Raw genomic sequence first — 23,029 nt, 5'->3', positions numbered from 1 at the left:
AAACTAGAACAAGCAATCCTAAAATTCATATGGAACCACAAAAGGCCCCGAATAGCCAAAGGAATTTTGAAGAAGAAGACCAAAGCAGGAGGCATCACAATCCCAGACTTTAGCCTCCACTACAAAGCTGTCATCATCAAGACAGCATGGTATTGGCACAAAAACAGACACATAGACCAATGGAATAGAATAGAAACCCCAGAACTAGACCCACAAACGTATGGCCAACTCATCTTTGACAAAGCAGGAAAGAACATCCAATGGAAAAAAGACAGTCTCTTTAACCAATGGTGCTGGGAGAACTGGACAGCAACATGCAGAAGGTTGAAACTAGACCACTTTCTCACACCATTCACAAAAATCAACTCAAAATGGATAAAGGACCTGAGTGTGAGACAGGAAACCATCAAAACCCTAGAGGAGAAAGCAGGAAAAGACCTCTCTGACCTCAGCCGTTGCAATCTCTTACTCGACACATCCCCAAAGGCAAGGGAATTAAAAGCAAAAATGAATTACTGGGGCCTTATGAAGATAAAAGGCTTCTGCACAGCAAAGGAAACAACCAGAAAAACTAAAAGGAAACCAACGGAATGGGAAAAGATATTTGCAAATGACATATCGGACAAAAGGCGAGTATCCAAAATCTATAAAGAGCTCACCAAACTCCACACCCGAAAAACAAATAACCCAGTGAAGAAATGGGCAGAAAACATGAATAGACACTTCTCTAAAGAAGACATCCGGATGGCCAACAGGCACATGAAAAGATGCTCAACGTCGCTCCTCATCAGGGAAATACAAATCAAAACCACACTCAGATATCATCTCACGCCAGTCAGAGTGGCCAAAATGAACAAATCAGGAGACTGTAGATACTGGCAAGGATGTGGAGGAACGGGAAACTTCTTGCACTGTTGGTGGGAATGCAAACTGGTACAGCCGCTCTGGAAATCAGTGTGGAGGTTCCTCAAAAAATTAAAAATAGATCTACCTTATGACCCAGCAATAGCACTGCTAGGAATTTACCCAAGGGATACAGGAGTACTGATGCCTAGGGGCACTTGTACCCCAATGTTCATAGCAGCACTCTCAACAATAGCCAAATTATGGAAAGAGCCTAAATGTCCATCAACTGATGAATGGATAAAGAAATTGTGGTTTATATACACAATGGAGTACTACGTGGCAATGAGAAAAAATGAAATATGGCCTTTTGTAGCAACGTGGATGGAACTGGAGAGTGTGATGCTAAGTGAAATAAGCCATACAGAGAAAGACAGATACCATATGGTTTCACTCTTATGTGGATCCTGAGAAACTTAACAGGGACCCATGGGGGAGGGGAAGGAAAAAAAAAAAAAAGAGGTTAGAGTGGGAGGGAGCCAAAGCATAAGAGACTCTTACAAACTGAGAACAAACTGAGGGTTGATGGGGGTGGGAGGGAGGGGAGGGTGGATGATGGGTATTGAGGAGGGCACCTTTTGGGATGAGCACTGGGTGTCCTATGGAAACCAATTTTGACAATAAATTTCATATATAAAAATAATTAAAAATTAAAAATAACATAAATAAATAAATAAATAAATAATCAGTTCCTTAGGCAAAAAAGAAAAAGAAGAAAGAAAAAAGAAAACAACAAAGGGAGATGGGGAGGGGTTGTGGTAGGAAGTGCAAGGAAAGTATCCTCCTTGTACATTATCTTCCAAGGCAGGGGTGTTCCTGATCCCAACAAAATTTAAATGAGCCATGAAACTAATAAAGGTCCCAAACATACAATGTTATGGAAAATCTATTTTCCTAACTTTGGAGGAATCTTCCAGAAACATATATCCCAAAACCATGATTCATCTCTTTCTTGTTCCCTTTCTCTTTATTTTAGCATAGTGGTAAAATGTAATATATTTTTTTGAATAGCGTATATTGGTGTAAGCCAATTTTTAGGATATTCATTTATTTCAAGTTATCCCTCTTTCTTGCTTTCCGCCTGCTAACCTACCCTTTTATTTAATAGATGAACAATAAGGTATCTGGAGTGATTTTGATCCAGTGTTAGAAATAGAAACTTCTGGAGTTTAAAATTGCTATAATTAGTAGTTTTGCACTTATTTTTTTCTCATAGTCCTAGATTATTTTTAACAATCAACATGTTACAATAGATTTATGAAATCACACTCCTATGTTTTTAAATTTATGTATACTTCACCCTCTTACATTTTGTAAAGGTAGCTACATGTGTTCAATTTATACCCACCATTTAAAGTTTTAAAATAGCATGTATAATAGCTAGATTTTGTTGCTTTGTTTTTCTTTTTTTTTTTTTTCTTTTTTTGTGTTTTTATCTAAATTCCAGTCAGCTCACATACAGCGTAATATTAGTTTCAGGGGTGATTTTTTGTGTGTGAACTTACATTTATTTTTGTCAGTAGATCCACATTTTATCGGTTTCCAGAAGTCTTCTTCCTTAACCTTGGAGTAATCTTCCAGGAATTAAATATCTCTTCAGGTAAAGAAATCATTAACCAAAGATTTGCCTCTTTCTTATTTTCTGGCCTTTATTTTATCATCGTCCAATAAAATAAAATCTAATACCTTTTATTTGAATAGCATGTATGGTAAAAGCTGATCACTGTAAAAATCATTTCCGTAAAGCCATCTCCGTTTCTTGCCAACCACCTTCTAGCCTATCAGTTTATCTCACATGTGAAAAAATAAATGTTTGTATGCAATGATTTTGAACCAGTGTTAGAACTAGCTAATTCTGAACATTGCAATTTGATATATTTAGTTTACTGTATCCACCTTCATATTTTCTTGTAGTGCTTGCTTTTTGAAAGTAATCAACATGTTATAATAAATGTATAAAGCAAATATCCTTGTTTTGTAATTTATATAAACCTCACCCTGTTATATTTTATAAATATAGTTGTATGTTGTCAACCAAAGCACGTGATTGATTTCCAACATGATAAAAGTTTTAAAAGCATCAGCGATTATATGCCAGATTTTATTGCTTCTTCATTTGCTAATGAAAATACACTTTTGTGAATTCACATTTGTTTTTCTCAACAGGTCCACATTTTAACACTTTCCAGAACTGGCACATTTGAGATTTTAACAGCAAAATCCCTTGAGATTTTACACGTGACCTCCTTTTCCTAGGATCAGATCAGTTCCCATCCGTGGTTCTAACTAGCAGGGAATCTACTAGGGTCACGCTTCTCTTTCCTCTCCCCAGGCAAGGGAAAGCCCCCACTCCCAGGCCCTTTCCCCACTCCTTTACATGGGCCAGATTCCAGAGCACTCACTGAGTGCAGTACCACTGCACGCTGTGAGGTGGCACCCATGCAGTAGGACATGTGCATGTTCTCTCTCTCTTGCAATATTAAGCAGTAAACTGAGCCAGTGCCAACCTGTGAAGGCTGGGGTGCTGCCACATCACTCTCTCTTTCTTTCTTCTCACTGGAGATTTGGGGCTGAGTCATCATCCTTGCACATTAGGGGTCAGTGGTGGTAAGATGCAGAAGTAGTCAAAGAGATTCTGCTTCATTCTTGAGTCCAAGCCTGTGCTGCAACCCAACTCCACCAGAAGGCTCTAAATTGAGGAGTGCTGGGAACTAGCCCAGTGAACAATGTTCGACGCCCTCGTGTCTGTGCCTCATTTAGAGAAAGCCCAGGGGAGAGGGCAGAGTGGCAGTGTAGGGTAGGGGGAAGATGTTGTTTTGCCCTGTGGACAAACACTAGTCCCATACCGTCAGATTCCTGCCAACACCTCCACATGCTCACATGCCCCTCACCCTACTCCATTTTAGAGGTTTGATATAGGGAATTCCCAATACCAGCAGCAGGACAACTTCCATCCGGAATTCCTTGTTTTGTCCCTGAGAGGACTCAGTTCTTTTCCAGTGCTCCATAATGGGGAATTCTCCATGGCATATTACATGAAAGACTTGATAAAATATTTCCTTTTTTTTTTTTTTTTCCTTTCTACAAATACAATGCAGAGATCAGTCTATTACCTTCACGGTGTGTGCTTCCCACATAGCCACCTGAATGCAGCTGCTTCAGAATGAGGAGTGTGCTCTTCGTGTTTCCTGCCTTATCACTGGTGAGAGCTCAGCCACCAGCTTTTCACCAAAAGCAACGAGTGAGGTGGGACCTTTGTTGTCTTGATTTTTACAGACAGCTCTAAATTTTCATGGCCAATGTTAAGAGATGACAGTGAAAGAAAGAAAAGGGGGAACTTGTGGAATTCATTATTTTGATCACCACCCAGTAAGGTGTGCCTCTGGGGAGAGGCGCTCCTTAACTTTCCTCCTGCCCCTGGCTTTCTGCTCGTCACCTTGCAGTCCTACTTTCTGTCCCTCTCCCCCCACCTCTCCCTCGTCTCCGCTGAGCCCTCCCTCGCTCTTTGCCGCCACTTCTCTCTCTCTCCTTCCTAGATCGTTTCAGTCCTCCAGCTGGTTCTTCTGCTGAGTTTCTCTTTCTCGCTTCCACCCCGTTCCACATATTCCATATCTGGGTATCTTTCATCCCTTTGCTCTCCCTCACATATCCCTGTCTGTGTCCCCACTGTCAGGGCCCCAGGGAACCACATCTGCGGGAGAGCATGAATATATACATTCACGTACCAATCCCTCTACTGATTCTTATTCTTCCTTCCTTTCCATTCAGTTTCAATTATTCCTCCCACAAACATCCTGGAGAGTCTATTATGTAACAGGCATTGGAATAGGCCCTCAGGATATACAGTGGAGAACCAAACAGACAATGGCAACTTTCACCATGGGGCTGGGGCTGGAACGGGGAGACAGATGTTTCAGCAAGGTTCTCTCTAACCACTATATCCCCTTAGGACAAATACTGAAATGGAGAAAGTTTTCAGGGTGCTCAGAGAAAGGAAAAGAGGATGAGTAATTTAAATTGGGGATAAAGCGGTTTGTGGCCAGAAAAGGCCTTCATGAAAAACTGATGTGAAAGTTGAGACCTCAAAAGTAAGCCTGAGGTAGACAGTTGAGCACGAGAGGAAAATGGGTTACCACGGCAGGGACCCCAGGAGCAGCACTATAAAGCCCCTAAGGCAGTCACAAGTGTGACTCTCACGGGCCTAAGAGAAGGTCAGAATAGTTTAAGCAAAGGGACAGTGGGGATATTTAGGGTCAGAGGTTGACAAAATCTTCTTTCCAGCTCATATCACTATTCTCATGATTCTTTCAGGCCAGACCCCTCACTTGTCATTCATTCGTTTGATCCTTTTTGTTGGCATTTTCCACTCCCACGCTATGCCTCTCACAGAGACAACAAATTCTATTGCATTTAATACATATCACTTTTCATGCAACTGAAAAATGCATACCGTGAGGCATCTGCCCTTGGTTTACATAATATTTGATATTTATATCTTATAAATTTATAAAGTTTGCAATATATATCTCCCCATCCTCTGTCTTTTTTTAAAAAGTTTATTTTTTTTATTTTGAGAGAGAGAGAGAGAGAGAGAGAGAGAGGACACGTGCGCACGAAGTGGGGGTGGGGCAGAGAGAAAGGGAGAGGGAGAATCCCAAGCAGATTCCATGCTGTCAATGCAGAGCCCTACACGGGGCTCAGTCTCAGGAACCGTGACATCATGACCTGAGCTGAAATCAGGAGTCGATGCTTAACTGACTGAGCCAAACAGGTGCCTCTCCATCCGCTTTTTGTTTTTGTTTTCTTTTACACTGTATTGAGTTTTAATCGACACACTGTAGACTGAACAGATTTAAAGTGCACAGTCTGATAGGTTTTGACATATGTACCTATGAAATAGTCATCATACTCGAGATAATGTGTATATATACATATGTATAGGCGTGTGTGTATGTACATATGTATGTGTGTATGTATATATATATATATACTTATGTATACATACATATGTATATGTATATATATGTATATGTATATGATGTATATATATATACACAACAATGAAAAATAACCTTGTATGCCTTTGAAATCCATCCTGCCCTCCTCATGCTCTCATTACCGGGCAAACATTGAACTGATGTCTACTACTATAAGTTAGTGTTCATTTTCTAGTGTTAATAAATGTAATTATACCATCTGTGTTCTTTTTTGGGGGGGATACTTCTGACTTTTTTCAAGTATTGTATTTTCACATTTACTCTTGTTGCTGTATGTAGCAATAATTCATTCCTTTTTAATGGTTTATGACATTATATGGATATACCAAGTTAGATCATGTCCCTGTTGATGAACATTTGGTTTGTCTCCAGGATTTTGTCTATTGCAAGTACAAATGCAAAGAACAATCATAAACACATTTTTTTTTCTTTTTAGATTTACGTTTTCCTTTTTTCTGCATTCACCTTGGAGTGGAATGACTGGGTTGTATGCGAGATGTATATCTAACTAGATAACTACCAAACTGTTTTCCAAAGTGTTTGCATTATTTTACATTTCCACCATCAGTGTATGAGTATTCTAGTTGCTCCATGTCATTGCTACTATTTGTTAGGGTCAGTTATTTTATTTTAGTCATACGAGGGTGTCGACACAGTTTTTTTTTTTTTTTATTGTGGCTTTAATCTGCATTTCCCTAATAATAAATGATGGTGAGCGTGTTTTCATGTGTTTATTTGCCATCTGTATTACTTCTTTGTTGAGGTAGTCTGTTGAAATATTTTGTCCATGTTTCCAGTTTTTTAGTTGGGTATTTGTCTTCTTATGACTGAGTTGCAAGAGTTCTTTATATAGTTGAAAAGTGTACTGTGTTGGATATATATTTTTTCTAAATACTTTATCCCAGTCTGTGGCTTTCCCTTTCATTTTCAAAACAGTGACATTTGAAGACCAAAACATTTTTAATTTTGAAGTCATGCTTACTAATTTTTGTCTTGCATACTTTGTGCTTTAGACATCCTAGTTTGAAAACCTTTGCCCAAACCAAAGACACTGTGATGGTCGTAATTTCCTATGTTTCCTTGTAGAAATTTTACAATTTCAGCTCACGTTTAGGTTTTTGATCCATTTTAAGTTTGTTTTGGTTTATGGTGTCAAGTAAAGATTGAGGTTTCTCCTTCCTTCCTTCCTTCCTTCCTTCCTTCCTTCCTTCCTTCCTTCCTTCTCTTTCTTTCTTTCTTTCTTTCTTTCTTTCTTTCTTTCTTTCTCTTTCTGTCTCTGTCTTTCTTTCTTTCTCTTTATATATGGCAAAAAAAAGCAGCACTATGTTTTGAAAAGATTAATTTTTCCCCATTGAATTTCCTTGACATCTTTTTGAAAAAGCAAATTGGCTATATACTTGCATGTATTTGTGTCTGGAATTTCTATCATGCTAAATTGTTCTATTGTCTCTCTTTATGTCAACTGCAAACTCTCTTGATTATTGTAGCTTCGTAATAACTGTTGGTTTCTTTTCTATTTTTTTAAGTTTCAATTTAAATTTCAGTTAGTTAATATGCAATGTAACATTAGTTTCAGGTGTACAGTGTATGGAGTCAACACTTCTGTACGACATCCGGTCCTTATCACAAGTGCCCTTCTTAATCCTCAACACCTGAAAAAAACAATGTTGAATTCTGATGGCATAAATCTTTCAAACTGGGTTTCCTTTTCCAAAATTGTCTTAGATACTCTAGGTGTTTTGTATTTCTTTATAAATTTTAGAATCAGTTTATCAATTCCTACAAAAACCCTGATGGGATTATTACAGAGATTGTGCTGAGTCTATTGATGAATTTGTGGCGAATTAAGTCTTTAACAGCGTTTGGTATTTGAGATAGTATGAACATAGTATATCTCTGAATTTATTTAAGTTTTCTTTAATTGTTTTTGGCAATATTTTAATGTTTTCAGGTAAAATGTTGCACATTCTTCTACCACATCTATACGAAAACAATTTATATTTTTAGGCTATTGTAAATGGAATTTTTGCTATTGCAAATGACATTTTAAATTTCATTTTCTTGAATATTTTTGTGGTATAAAATTTCATTGATTACAATAAAGTTATTGATAATATTCATTTATAATATTTTAATGTAAGATCATTGATGACAACAGTTCTCTCATTCCTGATATTGGTAACTCGTGTCTTCTCTCTCTCATTTTTTATAAGATTTTCCTTTTTTAAAATATTTTTAAATTTATTTTGAGAGACAGAGAGAGAGAGAGAGAGAGGGAGAAAGAGAGAGAGAGCACATGAGCTGGGGAGGGACAGAGAGAGAGGGAGAGAGAGAGAATCCCAAGCAGCGTCTGCACCACCAGTGCAGAGCCCGATGTGGGTCTTGAACACACAAACCATGATATCATGACCTGAGCCGAAGTCAAGAGCCGGATGCTTAACCCACTGAGCCACGCAGGTGCCCTGTGTCTTCTCTCTTTTATTCCCCTAACCATTCTAGATAAAGGCTTATCAGTTGTACCGATATTCTTTTTTTTATTTTTTTTATGTCCATTTATTTTCGAGAGAGAGAGAGAGAAAGACAGAGAGCAAGCAGGGGAGGGGCAGAGGGAGAGGGAGATACAGAATCTGAAGCACGCTCCAGGCTCTGAGCTGTCAGCACAGAGCCCCACGTGGGGCTGGAACTCACGAACCTCGAGATCATGACCTGAGCCGAAGTCGGATACTTAACCAACTGAGCCACCCAGGCACCCCAATTGTATTCATATTCTTAAAGATCAGATTTAATGTATTTTATTTTCCCTATCATCTACTTCAGTGACTTCTGCACTTTCCCTTATTTCCTTTCTTCTGCTATTTTGGTCTTCACTGTGTCTGCATTTTTGTTTCTAAGTACTGAAGTTTAGGTCATTGATTTGAATTCTTATTTTTATATGTAGGCATTTGTGCTCTATAAATTTCTTTGTAAGGACTGCTTTAGAAACATCCTACTAAATTTAGTAAGTTGTACTTTCTTTTCATTCAGTTCAAATTACTTTCTAAATTTCTTTTTGATTCCCTCTTTCACCCATATGTTACTGAAGAGTGTATTATATACTTTCCAAATACTTTTAAAATATTACAGATACATTTGTGTTATCTACTTCTTTTTTTTTTTTTTTTTAAATGCAAACCTTGGGGCTCCCGGTTTGCTTTTTTTTTTTTTTTTCAACGTTTATTTATTTTTGGGACAGAGAGAGACAGAGCATGAACGGGCGAGGGGCAGAGAGAGAGGGAGACACAGAATCGGAAACAGGCTCCAGGCTCCGAGCCATCAGCCCACAGCCCGACGCGGGGCTCGAACTCACGGACCGTGAGATCGTGACCTGGTTGAAGTCGGACGCTTAACCGACTGCGCCACCCAGGCGCCCCTGTGTTATCTACTTCTAATTTAATCCCACTGTCCTCTGGGAAAATCCTTTGGGTGATGCTAATCCTGTCAAATTTAGTAACACTTTTTTATGGCCCAGAATATTGTCTATTGTGGTAAATTTTCATGTATATATGAAAAGAGTGTGTGTTCTTTGCCGTTGGGGAGAGTGTGTGAAAATGTTAATTTGATTAATTTGGGTGATAGTGTTTTTCAGTCTATACACTTACTGGTTTTGGTTGTTTTTTGTTTGTTTGTTTGTTTGTTTTGTCAACTTGTTCAACTCTTGAGAGAAAAGACTTAAAATCTCTGACCCTAATTGTGAATTTTTCTTTCTTTCATTTATTTCCAGACTCTGTTTAGAATTTTTATGTCCACTTGACCATTTTAACCAATTTTAAATACAAATATAATTGTAAATATAAATATAACCAATTACTATCTCTGGTAATGTATTTTGTTCTGAAATCTGCTTTGTCTGGTATTAATATATCCATTACAGCTTGATTTTGATTACTGCTAGCATGCTATATCTTTTCCCATCCTTTTACTTTTAACCTCTATGTACCTTTACATTTAAAGTGGAATTCATGTACACACCATATCGCTGGATCTTATTTTTAAAATCCATTTGTCATGCTCCACGTCATATGTCATCAGGCAAAAGCAAATTACAACGAGGAGATGACACTACACACTTATTAAAATGGCCCAAATCCAGATCAGTGGCAATGCCAAATGCTGGTGGGAATGTGGAGCAATAGGAACTCTCATTCATTGCCGGCGGGAATGCAAAATTGTACAACCACTTTGGAAGACAGTTGCACAGTTTCTTACCAAACTAAATCTACTCTGACCATACAATCCAGCAAGTGTGCTCCTTGGTATTTACCCAAATGAGCTGAAAATTTAGGTCCACACAAAAATCTCACATATATGTTTATAGCAGCTTCATTCATAATTGCTAAAACTTGGAAACAACCAAGACGTCCTTCATAGGGTAATGAATAAATAAACTGTGGCACATCCAGGCAATGGAATATTATTCAGCATTAAAAAGAAATGAGCTGGGGCGCCTGGGTGGCGCAGTCGGTTAAGCGTCCGACTTCAGCCAGGTCACGATCTCGCGGTCCGTGAGTTCGAGCCCCGCGTCGGGCTGTGGGCTGATGGCTCGGAGCCTGGAGCCTGGAGCCTGTTTCCGATTCTGTGTCTCCCTCTCTCTCTGCCCCTTCCCCGTTCATGCTCTGTCTCTCTCTGTCCCAAAAATAAATAAACGTTGAAAAAAAAAATTAAAAAAAAAAAAAAAAAGAAATGAGCTATCAAGCCATGAAAAGACACAGAGGAACCTTACTTAAATGCACATTACCCACTAAAAGAAGCCAATCTAAAAAGGTCACATAGTGTATGATTCCAACTATATGACATTTCAGAAAAGGCAAAACTATGGAAACAGTTTAAAAATACAAAAACATAACAAAACAAAACAAACAACAAACAAACAAACAAAAAACTCAATGGTTGCCTGTGGTTAGGAAAGAGAGAGGGGTTTGTATGTGGAGCACAGAGGATTTGGAGGGCAGTGAAACAATTCTGTGTGGTACGATAATGGTGGATACATGTCATTATATATTTGTCCAAACCCATGGAATGCACAAAACCAACAGTGAACACCGATGTGAACCGTGGACTTTGCATGATAATGACATGTCAGTATAGATTCATTGATTGTAGGAGGAGGTATTCCAGTCTGGTGCAGGATGTTGGTAGTGGGAGAGGCTGTGTCTGTTTTGGGCAAGGGGTTTATGGGATGGCTCTGTACTTTCTGCTCAATTTTGCTCTGAACTTAAAAAGTGCTCTAAAAATAAAGCCTATTTAAGAAAAAGGAATCCAATTTGTCAATCTCTACATTTTAATTGGTGAATTCAATTTGTATTCAATACCATTGTCGATATGGTTGGATTTAAAACTATCATGCTATTTGTTTTCTACTTGCTCATCTGTTGTCTTATTTTGTTTTCCCTTTTAGGACTTATTTTAAAGTATTTCATGATAACACCATTTATCTTCCAAATAGGCTTATTAGCCATAATTTTTTGGATAGGTTTTACATTTGATGCTTCTTTTAACTTACGACAGTCTACCTTCAAGTAATATTGTACTACTTCACATGTAGAATTAGAACCCACCAACAGTATACTTATATTCCCACTAGACCCTGTGCTATTATTGTCCAAGAAATTAATTCCACAGAATTTATATTCCACAATGCATTGCTATGAATTTCTGTTTACGCTCTCAATTAATTTATAAAGAAAATTCCAAAAATAAAAAAAATATTATTTTATCGCTATCATCATATTTAACATCTCCAGTATTGTTTATTCATTTGTGTAGAATACATTTATATTTACTGTCATTTTTCTCATGCCTGAAAGACATCCTTTACTATTTCTTGTAGTGCATATCCAATGATGATGAATTATTTCAACACTGGTATGTATGAAAAGAACTTTTAATTCAACTTCACTTTAAAAAGATATTCGTTGAATATAAAAATTCTGAGTTGGCAGTTATTAATTTTTTCACTATTATAAGGATGATATGCCACCATCTTATAACTTGCATTGTTTCTGATGAGAAGTTCCCTGTAATTCTTACCTTTGGTGTTGAATGGTTGTATATTTTTTCCAGTTTTCCACTTCCTTAGGAGTCAGGGTAAAGCCCTGGGGGAGCAGATTGGAAAGAAAAATGTCATGAATACACGCCATACGATATCTGTGCAGAGTCACTTAGGTAGATCTTAGATGCATGTGTAGCAAGGAAACACATCTTAAAACCCTATGGCTCAGTGAAAAAAATTCAAATTTAAGAAAAAATTCAAATTTAAGAAATACATCATGGAGGCATGATGGTTTAACAGGAACCCGATTTACTCTCCCACCTGAATAGCTGCAAACCAAAACAATTCTAAAGCTTTTACGTCATGGCACCACAGGCAACAGCAGACAGCGATCCCTGAGAGAAAGGAAACTAATATGGTGAGCTCTCAGATTGCCCAACTCCCCCAATTTCTTGCCTGGATGGAGTTTACAGGCTGCAGCCCAGGGAGACTGAACACAAACAGAGCCCAGTGGAGAGCCTGAGTGAAGGAGACAGAGTTGAGAGTTCTGAGAGGCCAACGTGACTAGAATTTGCTGGAAATAAGGGAGGGGAGAGCCACACAGAGAGATAGTTCTGGAGAGCTGCAGAGGCTTCCCATCAGGGTGCAGTGTATGAGCAAAGGGGAGTGGTGGTAGCTGACTTCCGTTTTCTGGAGTGAGTGTGGATAATGGTGCCATTTACTGAGATGGTGAAGATGGGAGTTTTAGAAACAAGAGAGATGGGGAGTCTGAGCCTTTGGGAGGGGTAGTATACCAAGTGACCAGTTCTAGACAGACTCACTGTGAGGAGCCCTTGAGACATCCAAATGGAGATGTCACGTAGGGGAATGACTATATGGGTTTGGATCTCAAAGGCGAGGTTCAAAATGGAGCTGTAGATTTTGGAGTTACTAGGATGTTAGCATAGATATATAGTTATATAGCTTATATAGAGAGAGGCTGATACAAAAACGAATGTGACAAAAGCTCGCATCATAAGAAAAAAAGTCGTAGCTATATATGGGGATGGACGTTAAGTAGACTTATTGTGGTGATCATTTCACAATACATAAAAATATTGAATCACTACGTTGCACACCTGAAACTAACATAAAGTCATATGCCAATTATAGCTCAATTTCAGAAAGGAGAAAGAAAGCAAAACCAAGCAAACAAAATGAGTACGAGAGTCCACTATGGCTTTTGTAAAAAGCACAGGTTCAGTTTGAGATGGGAACACAGTATTTTCTATTAGCACTGAGCAGCTTGCCAAGGCTTTCATTTCTAGGGTCTGGTCACCTCCCACAGAAACGTGTTATACAGGAAGGGCTGAAGAGACACAGGCTGCTGAAGGGGGAGGTTGCTATGCAACAGCTGAGGAAAGTCATCCAGCCAGTCAGAATTGATACTGGTCACTGGAGAGTAAAAGCTGTGGTCCTAGCAATAGCTTCCATTCACACACAGGAGTCCCGGAGAGGCTGACATAAAAACAAATCTAAAAGTCCGCTATGGTTTTTGTAAAAAGCACAGGTTCGATTTGAGTTGGAAACATAGCATTGTCTGACTCCAAAGCAGTTTCTCCAGTCATTCTGGAAGCACAGCAGCATGTGTTGGGTGGGGTAGGACCCCGGGATGTGCTTCCCGTGCTCTCCATGTTGCATATTGAGAAACCGGGCTCACAGATGTCCAGGGACCCGAGCAGGCTCACACAGCTAGTAGCAACAGACTGGCCCGGCACCCCATCCCTGGAATTCTGAAGACCAGCCCGGTTTCTTTCCACAAGACCACAGCGGCCCCAGGCCCCTGCCCTGCAAGGAACCCCGGGCAAACATTTACTCTGAGGCAGGGCTTGCCATGGCTCAGACACACAAAATGCCTGATTGTCCTGGTCGCTCCAGCGGGCACCAGGAAGGCCTCAGGGGCAGCGTGTTTGTGCCACTCACAGCGAAGAGGCCTGAGGTTAGGTCAGGGAGTGGACCCCAAGGAGCAATTCCCACACCTGGATGGACCCACGCGTGCAGTAGGTGAGAGCTGGAGACTGGGGGTCTCTACCTGTGTCCCGGATACAGAGCATGAGCTTGCGTCTCAGAGAGCACAAACTTTGCTTGTTTGGGACAGGTGTTGGCAGGGCAGGAGAGCTGAGGGGTGGATCTGTCGCTCCAACTGAAGGGGGGGGGGGCGCACCTCAGTCCCCAGGCCAGCCCTACAGGGACATGGGGTCTGGAGTCAGGAAGACCCAGGCCCACATATTGCATTTTCTGTTTACTGGCTCTGTGGCCTTGTCTAGTTCATGCGGTGTGACTGCGCTTCAGCTTTCTGATCTGTAAAATGGGGATGCTGACAGCCACCTCCCAGGGCTGCTGTGAGAGGAAGACAAGCCCCAGTACAGACAGCGCTGTGATGCACACGCTGCATACAGAGTAGCTGGGGAAGCAGATGTTCCCAGTGTGTCTGGGGGCCATAGAGATGGGTAGTGCTGGGCAACACAAAGGCAACTGGCATCCTCTGGCCATTTCCATTCCCCTTGTTACAGTTAGAGACACAGCTAGAGACCTTTGTGTTTGTGACCTAGGGGTCATGCTGGGAAAGCCAGACATAGTGTATTCCAGACCACACCAGAGGAGTTTAGCGGGAACGGGGAGGGCAGGGACGAGAAGCATTGTGCAGGAGTGCGGGCACCGAGGGTACATGATTGGGTGGTCGAACTGCACCCAGAGCTGTGAGTGCGCGACCCTGCGGTCAGAGGAGGGGTGAGGGGTCTCGGGCGGGAAGGAGAAAACGCCCCCCACCCCGCCCACCACACTCTTGGAGTCGCATGCGCACTGGGAACCTGGTGGAGAGGGCTTTTGTTGGGAAAACGGGCGGGCTGGAGGGGTCCGCGCATGCGCAGGCTGCCCAGACGCGAGGGGTGCGCGGAGAAAAGGGGCGGGGTGGTCGGAGCTGCTGTGCTGGCAGCAGTAGGCGAGGGCGCGGCTGCGGGGTTCCTGGTGCTGAGGACGGACGCCATTGGAGCCCCAGGGAAGGTAAGAATCCAGCCCCGGACTGGACCGGGAGAGGACGAGTGGAACCCGGCACGGTGCGCCCTCCCCGCCCCCAATAGCCGGATCTGAACAAAGCCCAGGCACTCAGAACCTGAGCCCGCTTAGACCCACGGTCTAGGTAGGACACTCCGCCCCCCCCCCCCCACCTCCGCACCGACCTCTTCCAACAGGAGAGGAGAGTCTTCCAACAGGAGACCCAGGCTCTCTGATCCCCACTTACACTGGAGCCCACAATCCGAACCCCTTTAGCAGACCCGTGTGCACCCTGCTGAGCTATCTTAGAGCAGAGGCCCTACCCCCACCCCAACCACTCCTAGGTCACTCCAACCAAGCTGACCCCGTGAGCCCCTTCCTGGAGTTGCGATCCTGGGGTTTGAGACCTCCGGCGCTCTAATTCATGCCTCACCTAATCCGAGCCCCCACCCCCACCCTTCTTACCCCTAGCGCTCCTGTATGAGCCCAACCCAGACCTGAATCATCAGCTGAATGCCCCCGCCTGGACCTAGCCAGAGGGTCTCTGGATTCAGTTTCCCGTAGCTTTCCGGGGTCCCTGTAGTCTCAGCCCTCTCATGTCATCTGCTCTCCCCCTTCGTCGTTAAATCCAAGCCCTTTGTTTCTCCCTCTCTCAATGCATCCCCCTTTGGGACTCTTCAGACCCAAGCCCACCAGTCCACCCCCTATTCAAATCTAGAGGCTGGGACGGGGAGCGTGCCCCTCTTGAACTCCCTTTTAAGTGCAGGGAGACCATCGCTATCCCTCTCCTAATGCTGCGTCTCTGACAGAATCTAACCCACCAGACACCCCCTCCCTCCCTTCTCCCTCCTACCCCTCCCCCCTCTGTCTGCCTTGTACTGCCTAGTAACCTGATGATTGCAGCCTCCCTCCTCCTGAGGGATCCCACCTCCCACTGGATCCCGCCCCTTCCCCCTTGAAAAAGCCTCACCCTCCTTCCCTGGCTAAGCTCTCTTCTCCTTGGGACCCCCCCCCCCCCCCCCCCCCCCCAGCATGGCTGAGGGAAGCTACCGCATGGAATCAGAAACCTACAACGTTGAAGACATGGATGAGGGTAGCGATGAAGTCGGGGAGGAAGAGATGGTTGAAGGAAATGACTATGAAGAATTTGGTGCTTTTGGAGGCTATGGCACCCTCACCAGCTTTGACATCCGTATCCTCAGAGCCTTTGGGAGCTTGGGTCCAGGCCTTCGCATCTTATCGGTGAGGCTCCTTGTTGGCCACCTGCTGGCCCTGGGCCTTCTCCCTTGTGAAGCTGCTTTGGGGGGGGGGGTCGTGAATGGGAGGGTTGAATGGGGAAGGACTGCCCAGCTTCCCGAGCATTCCCTCTTCTGCTCAGAGAAAGGGGGTTTGGGAAGTCCGGGGTGGGGGGCAGACGGGGGGGGGGTGGGGGTTGGGAGCTGGCTGCAGGGAGGAGGCTGGGTGGGAAGCACGATGTGAGCTTGTAGAACTGTCTGCTTTCCCCTACCCTTCTGTCTGGCCTTGCAGAATGAGCCCTGGGAACTGGAAAACCCTATGCTAGCTAGGACTCTGATGGAGGCATTTCAGCTGGATCCAGAAACACTTGCCAATGAGGCTGCTGCCCATGCTGTCAACGTAGCCCGCGCAGCCGCCTCCAATCGTGCTGCTAGGGCCGCTGCTGCTGCTGCCCGTGCCACCTACAATCAGGTGGTCACTAACCGCCCAGTGGCCACAGACCAGGGTTCAGGAGAAGATACCCAGCCCATGACCTATGCGGCCCAGGCTCAGGCAGCCACCCCTGAGACCACCCTTGCTGCTCCACACATCTCCCAGATGCTAGTCACCAGTGAGATGGCCACCCCAGGGGCTCCAGCAAAGTCCACACAGCCCCAGACAGGCTCCCAGGCCCAGGAGGCTGCTACTGAGGGTCCTAGTGCTGCCTGTGGTTTCTCTCAGGCTCCGTGTGCCAGTGAGATGGATGCCACCCGGCCCAAGACAGCCTTCCTGGGTCAGAACGATCTCTTTGATTTCACCCAGCCGGCAGGTGTCAGTGGCATGGCCTTCTCCCGCTCCAAGAGGCCCGCCCCGGCCCAAGAGGCTGCCACAGAGGGCCCCAGTGCTGCTTCCGGGGTGCTCCAGGCAGCACCTGCCAGGGAGGGGGCAGCCACCCGGCCCAAGACGACCAAATCTGGAAAGGCTCTCGCCAAGACCCGGTGGGTGGAGCCTCAGAATGCTGTGACAGCAGCTGCTGCCAAGACCAAGATGGCCACGAGCATCCCTGAGCCTGAGGGTGCAGCTGCCCCTGCCCAGCACAGTGCTGAGCCCTGGGTCAGGATGGGAGGCAAGAGGACCAAGAAGGTGAGACCTCCCTGCTGTCTGCACCCCCCACTTGCTCCCCTCCTTTCTCTGCTCTATCCTCTCCTCTCCCCTCCCCTCCCCTCCTCTTTTCTGTCAGCTTGTGCACGTTGGTCCAACACAAGTTTGCTAGCATGCTTTGACCCCACGAAGTCTCTGCCCTCAGGCCTGACGGGAGAAGAGGTTGGCTCGGTGCCGGGCACGTAGTAAGCACTCAGCACATGTCATCCACTGTTTGTACTACCCTCATTTCCAAGTATCTCCTCTGGTTAAGACGTGTGCTGGGCACTTTTGCACGGTGAGTCTGGTAGCCCTGGGTCTCTTCTCTCTCTAATGCTACAGTCCAAGCACCTGGATGACGAATATGAGAGCAGCGAGGAGGAGAGAGAGCCTCCTGCGGTCCCACCGACCTGGAGACCATCGCAGCCTCCGATGACAGTGCGGGCTCATATGGTTCCCCGGCCACCGATGGCCCTGAGGTCCCAGGTACCCTCAAGACATGTCCTGTGCTTGCCACCCCGCAACGTGACCCTTCTGCAAGAGAGGGTAAGAAATCTGCCTTTTCCCCGTCTTCCTCCTCTCCTCTCCTATGGGCCAGTTCTTGGAGGTCAGCCATGCCTTGATCTCCCCGTGTGCTCCTCCTCCTCCAGGCAAATAAACTGGTGAAATATCTGATGATTAAGGACTACAAGAAGATTCCCATCAAGCGCTCAGGTGGGCAACCTGTGCCCCCTCCCTGAGCTCTGCCCTTCCCCCGTCCCCATCCCTACCCTGCGGGGCCTCGCATCACATGTCCCCACCCAGTGTGCCCAGCTGATCGCTCCCATTTGCACAGTACGGGGGTCCCAACTGTGCTCCCCTCAGTGAGGCTGACTGAGGGGGTGCAGCTCTTTGGCCCCTGCTCAGCCCTGGTGCTCTCTCCACCTCTCATCTCCCGCAGACATGATGAAGGATGTCATCCGAGAATACGACGAACATTTCCCTGAGATCATTGAACGAGCAACGTACACTCTGGAAAAGGTGGGCAAAGGGACAGGGGCAGCTCCCTGTAGTACAAGAGCTGCAGGCAGGCCTTGCACCCTGCAGCCCCTTGAGGCCCACCTCCGGCACTACCTGCTCTGGAAGCCCTCCCTAGCTTCTCCACCTGGGAGCGTCCACCTTGTGCTTCCATCCCCCGCGGGGTCCTCTCCCTCATGCTCTTTTGAGTGTCTCTTGTCCCCTGAAGTGGGTCCTGTTGCTTTGGCCGGTGTCAGAGCTCCCACAGGGCAGTTCCTCTTCGGCCTCTCTTCTTCAGTCTTCCACGTGACTTTGGGGTCCCGGCTGAGAGAGAGTTCTGACGGGAAATGAGAGGACTGCCTGTGGGACAGGCAGCGTGGGTTTCTCATGTCCTGTTCTGGTTTCTCCCCCACGTAGAAGTTTGGGATCCACCTGAAGGAAATTGACAAGGAAGAACACCTGTACATTCTCGTGTGCACACGTGATTCCTCAGCTCGTCTCCTGGGAAAGTAAGAAAGGGCGGGCAGGAGGATTGTGGGCTCCTCGCTGGTGCCTCTCCCTTTCCTCTCGGCGAAACGGGAAAACAAGGCTTTGGTGCCTGGCACAGCTCCTACCCACAGTTAGTGGTGCCCAGTGATTAGGGGATGAAAGGGCAGGAGCCTGGGATCAAGCCTTGGCTGCTCTCAGGGCTTCACCCCCACCCCGGCCACCTCCTCACCCCATCTTCTGGGAAAGCAGGCTCCTTGTTGCCTGTCCCTTCCTGCTATGTGCCTGGCCTGGGCTTGGCAGAGTGGTCCGGGGAGAAGGAAGCTTCCCGTCCAGTCTAACTCCCGGTGCTCGAAGGGCGGGGAAGGTCTGGATATGCCTCCTGTGGACACACTGTTGCCAGGCATTTGCTCCCTGCTCTGACCCCGTTGTGGACACGACTCTGGGAGGGGCTCTTCGCATCTACGTTCGATGCGTGAAGCGATTCAGTCTCAGACAGAGGAAAAGATGGTCTGGGTCAGAGAACAAGCCATGCGCAGAGTGGGAAGAACCGCTCTGTAGCCCAGCCATCTGGGAAAGGCTAGTCAGGTGAACCGACCCTAGTCCCTCGGGCAGATGCCTGCCGGATAGAATACGTCTTTCTCCACCTTTAGGACCAAGGACACCCCCAGGCTGAGCCTCCTGTTGGTGATTCTGGGAGTCATTTTCATGAATGGCAACCGTGCCAGCGAGGGTGAGTGGCTGGACCTGCCGCCGGGGGGGGTGGGGGTGGGGGGGTGGGTTGCCCAGAGTCTCAGCTTTGTGTGTGAAATTCTTGTATCTCATCTCCCCTCACAGCTGTCCTCTGGGAGGCACTACGCAAGATGGGACTGCGCCCTGGGTATGGTTGGGCTCTCGACTCCCACCCCTCAGTGTTGTCCTTGGGCACCAGTGGCACCAGGGTTGCAGTAGCCTGGTGGCTTGGTGCCAGGGGAGTGGACGTCCTGGACTGGGTAGAGGCAAAGGGTCTGGTCACGGTGCATGGGGAAATGGTCCTGAACTCTCAGCCCCTCGCTGCTCCATGTCCCCTCTCTGTCCCCAGATGAGACGTAAGAGAAACCATCAGATTTAGGGATTCCACCAAACCCTTGCCTAGGGTATCCTTGACATCCTTGACGTGCGGCCCCTGGTGCCACCCCAGGCCTCCATGGGGATGCCCCACAGGTTGGGCAGCTCTCAATCCTGCCAGGGAGTGCTCCCGCCCACGTGTCCCTCACTGCCACTGTTCTTGTTATGGATTCCTTTCCTTGCCCTCAGGGTGAGGCACCCATTCCTTGGCGATCTGAGGAAGCTCATTACAGAGGACTTTGTGAAGCAGAAGTAAGTATTGGCCAGGTTAAGTTTGTCTCACGCTTGCGCATTCCTCGTGTGCCGATGTGGCCGAGCAGCCATTCTCCATCCCATATCTTAGCACCAGAGGGATAGGTGTCCCTGGTGTGAGTGCGGGTGGCGTCTGGAGTGTTGGCGAGGAGTAGAGATCCAGCTTGGTCTTGGGGAAAGGGAGTACAAGCTGACAGAGAACACGGTGCAGGGTGTGTTACAACCCCCATGCCCTTTGGCACCTGCCCCATAGGCTGTAGTAGAATTTCCCTTGCTTTCCATCCCGGGAACAGGGGACTCAGAGGGTGGAAGTCTGAGCGTGGCCCCCACAGGTAAGCGCCCCATTTGGCCCTAGAGCCCAGCCCTCCTGGCTTTCTGGTTAGGGCCCACCCAATCCTTGGTCCTTGGAGAACACGCGCGCACCCACACAGGCACACGGACACGCGCACGCGCACACCGTCGGGGATATGGGCGGAGTGTGCTGCTCTTCTTCCCTTTAGAGTCGTTCTCTGCAGTGGGCCGTCCCGGGGTTCCTCCAGGCCATGGACGACACCCTGCACTGGGGTGAGCTCAGAGCAGGGCGCCTGATGAAATGGCTCCTCTGTTTACAACACACCCAACGGGACTCTGGGTGCATTGTGACAAGGGGCACAAACTTGTGGCCTTCCTATGAACAGATACCCTACACGTGTCCCACCCTGCACCTCCACGTGGCTTCTGGGCAGGACTGGCGGCCTAAGGCTTTGTAGGCCTCAATCGTGGAGGCAGAAACCCTAGGAGTGAGCATGGGAGTGAGGCATGGGCTGGAGGTCAGGACCATCCTCCCCCAGGAGCTGAGCTGCAGCATCAGGGCCGGAAAGGGGCCACCAGGGAGCCACTGGTGCAACAACAGGTCTGCCTGGCTGGAAGCAAACGTTTCCCTTCCTCTTGCCCTGAGGTACCTGGAATACAAGAAGGTCCCCAATAGCAGCCCACCCGAGTATGAGTTCCTCTGGGGCCTGCGAGCCCGCCACGAGACCAGCAAGATGAGGGTGCTGCGATTCATTGCCCAGGTAACAGAGAGCCTCTGTTTGGGGCCAGGCGATGGGGTCTGGGTCTGGTCCTTGCTGTACCTTCTTTGTTTCTTGGTCACAGCCTCCTCCCACTGTCTGTCCAGTGAGGATACTGACAGGTTCCTAAGTAGGTCACTGACACAAGTTCACAGACTTAGTAAGCAGGAGGGATGGGGTGAAGCCCCTGGACTGGCCTGGAATAACGGGAGAGTCAGACTCCAGCGGTCTTTATTTGTGTAATGATTATGCACAGCTCCCAGGAGGGTGTATGGCAGGAAGCAGGTGCTCAGTGGAGGTGGGCTAGCTGTTTGGATGGTTGCTGTCACTCTACTGCAGAATCAGAACCGAGACCCCCGGGAGTGGAAGGCTCATTTCCTGGAGGCTGTGGATGATGCATTCAAGACGATGGATGTGGATATGGCTGAGGAGCATGCCAGGGCCCAGATGAGGGCCCAGATGAATATCGGGGACGAAGCTCTGATTGGACGGTGGAGCTGGGACGACATACAGGTGGAGCTCCTGACCTGGGATGAGGACGGAGATTTTGGCGATGCCTGGGCCAGGATTCCCTTCGCTTTCTGGGCCAGATACCATCAGTACATTCTGAATAGCAACCGTGCCAACAGGAGAGCCACTTGGAGGGCTGGTGTCAGCAGTGGCACCAATGGTGGGGCCAGCACCAGCATTCTCGATGGGCCCAGCACCAGCTCCACCATCCGGACCAGAAATGCTGCCAGAACGAGTGCCAACTTCTTCTCCTGGATCCAGTAAGGTTTTCAGTCGCTAAATGAAACTCTGCAGGAGGGCGTGGGAGGGGGCTGTGAGAAGTCGGGGGAGGGCCTGGGAGCAGTGGGGGAACCAAGAGAGTGTGAAAGACATTTGTTCTGTCCTTGCGTCCCTCCCCGTTTCACATATATTTGTATTTCTGCGTCAGCTTTTGTGTCTTGCTTTGCAGGCAGCGCTGATGGACTGCGGCCGTCACGCACCAGGCCAGAGTGCCTCCTCAGATCCCTCCCTCACACAGCACTCTAGGCAGCTTCTCCCTGCCCATCTGAGATGGCATGCCAGATGAAGCTCTCTCTGCCCTTCCTGCTTTGGTTGTGTGCTGTTGTTGTGCGCTTCTGTCGTGTTTTCATGTTTTTGGTATCGGTGTTACATTAAAGTTGCAAAATTACTTGGGAAGTTTCTTCCTTTACCTGCGCACGTGGTGCTCTGAGGAGCACGTGGTCGGGTGCTCTGAGATGGCCACGCCCTGCCTCTGCATGGAAGGCAGTAGGTGTGGGTACAGTGCTGGGAGATGCGGAGGTGCCCCCTGAGTGCCTAGACCGTGAGTTTCGAGAGGCTCCAGGCCACAGAGTTACATGATTTCCCACGTGGTACAACCCCAGTTAGATGCCAATGGTGGGGGAGGTGGCGGGAAAAAGGGTGGAGTGGAAGGCTGTGGGTTGGTGCCACGGTCCCTCCCACCACACAACAAGGTCCACAGACATTCACCAATCCCCACCTCCTCCACCCCATCTTTGGAGGCGCCATCCTCCACACAACCTCAGCACCTCATCCCTCCCTCAGATGGAGTCTTCAGGGCAAGGAGATAGGCCTCAGCAACATTCTCCGCCCTCCAGCAGGTGGAAGGAGGAGCCATTGTTCCCGACAGAGTAGGTTTAATGAAAGTAGAGCTCACCAGCCCATTGCCTGTGACCATGACCTGAGGCCTGTTGGTGGGCTCTGGAGCTCTTCTTCACTGGAAACAGGGCTCTCCCAGTGAAGCCAAAGCAAGGCCTAAGCCCTGGTGTCTTGAAGGGCTGAGTGATCCCTGCGGG

The 23,029-nt window shown here is 46.9% G+C and overlaps 1 protein-coding gene and 1 non-coding gene across 4 annotated transcripts; both read left to right on the top strand.

Annotated features, from left to right (window-relative positions):
* Positions 1–14,838: 14,838 nt before the first annotated feature.
* On the top strand, positions 14,839–22,383 carry LOC121025864 (melanoma-associated antigen D4). Of its 3 annotated transcripts, none has more exons than XM_040468624.1 (13): positions 14,839–14,970; positions 15,993–16,203; positions 16,489–17,319; positions 17,659–17,862; positions 17,967–18,030; positions 18,257–18,336; positions 18,730–18,821; positions 19,452–19,531; positions 19,636–19,678; positions 20,095–20,157; positions 21,095–21,209; positions 21,546–21,976; positions 22,165–22,383. In XM_040468624.1, exons 2-13 carry the CDS (start codon positions 15,994–15,996, stop codon positions 22,172–22,174), a joined length of 2,223 nt encoding a protein of 740 aa, XP_040324558.1. In that variant the 5' UTR covers positions 14,839–14,970; position 15,993; the 3' UTR covers positions 22,175–22,383. The 3 variants fall into 3 exon arrangements, with proteins under 3 accessions (XP_040324558.1, XP_040324560.1, XP_040324559.1); XM_040468625.1 differs by lacking the exon at positions 14,839–14,970 and adding an exon at positions 14,998–15,106; XM_040468626.1 differs by lacking the exon at positions 22,165–22,383 and having other exon boundaries at positions 21,546–21,980.
* On the top strand, positions 20,719–20,847 carry LOC121025865 (small nucleolar RNA SNORA11). Its single transcript, XR_005788177.1, has one exon. It is a non-coding gene; the product is annotated as a small nucleolar RNA SNORA11 (small nucleolar RNA).
* Positions 22,384–23,029: the final 646 nt, after the last annotated feature.

This window comes from Herpailurus yagouaroundi, unplaced genomic scaffold, assembly GCF_014898765.1.
Source record: "Herpailurus yagouaroundi ecotype Mexico unplaced genomic scaffold, PumYag 67716, whole genome shotgun sequence".
Lineage (NCBI taxonomy): Eukaryota > Metazoa > Chordata > Mammalia > Carnivora > Felidae > Herpailurus > Herpailurus yagouaroundi.
Note: the sequence above shows the minus strand (reverse complement) of the source record. Positions and strands in the feature narration are given on the sequence as shown.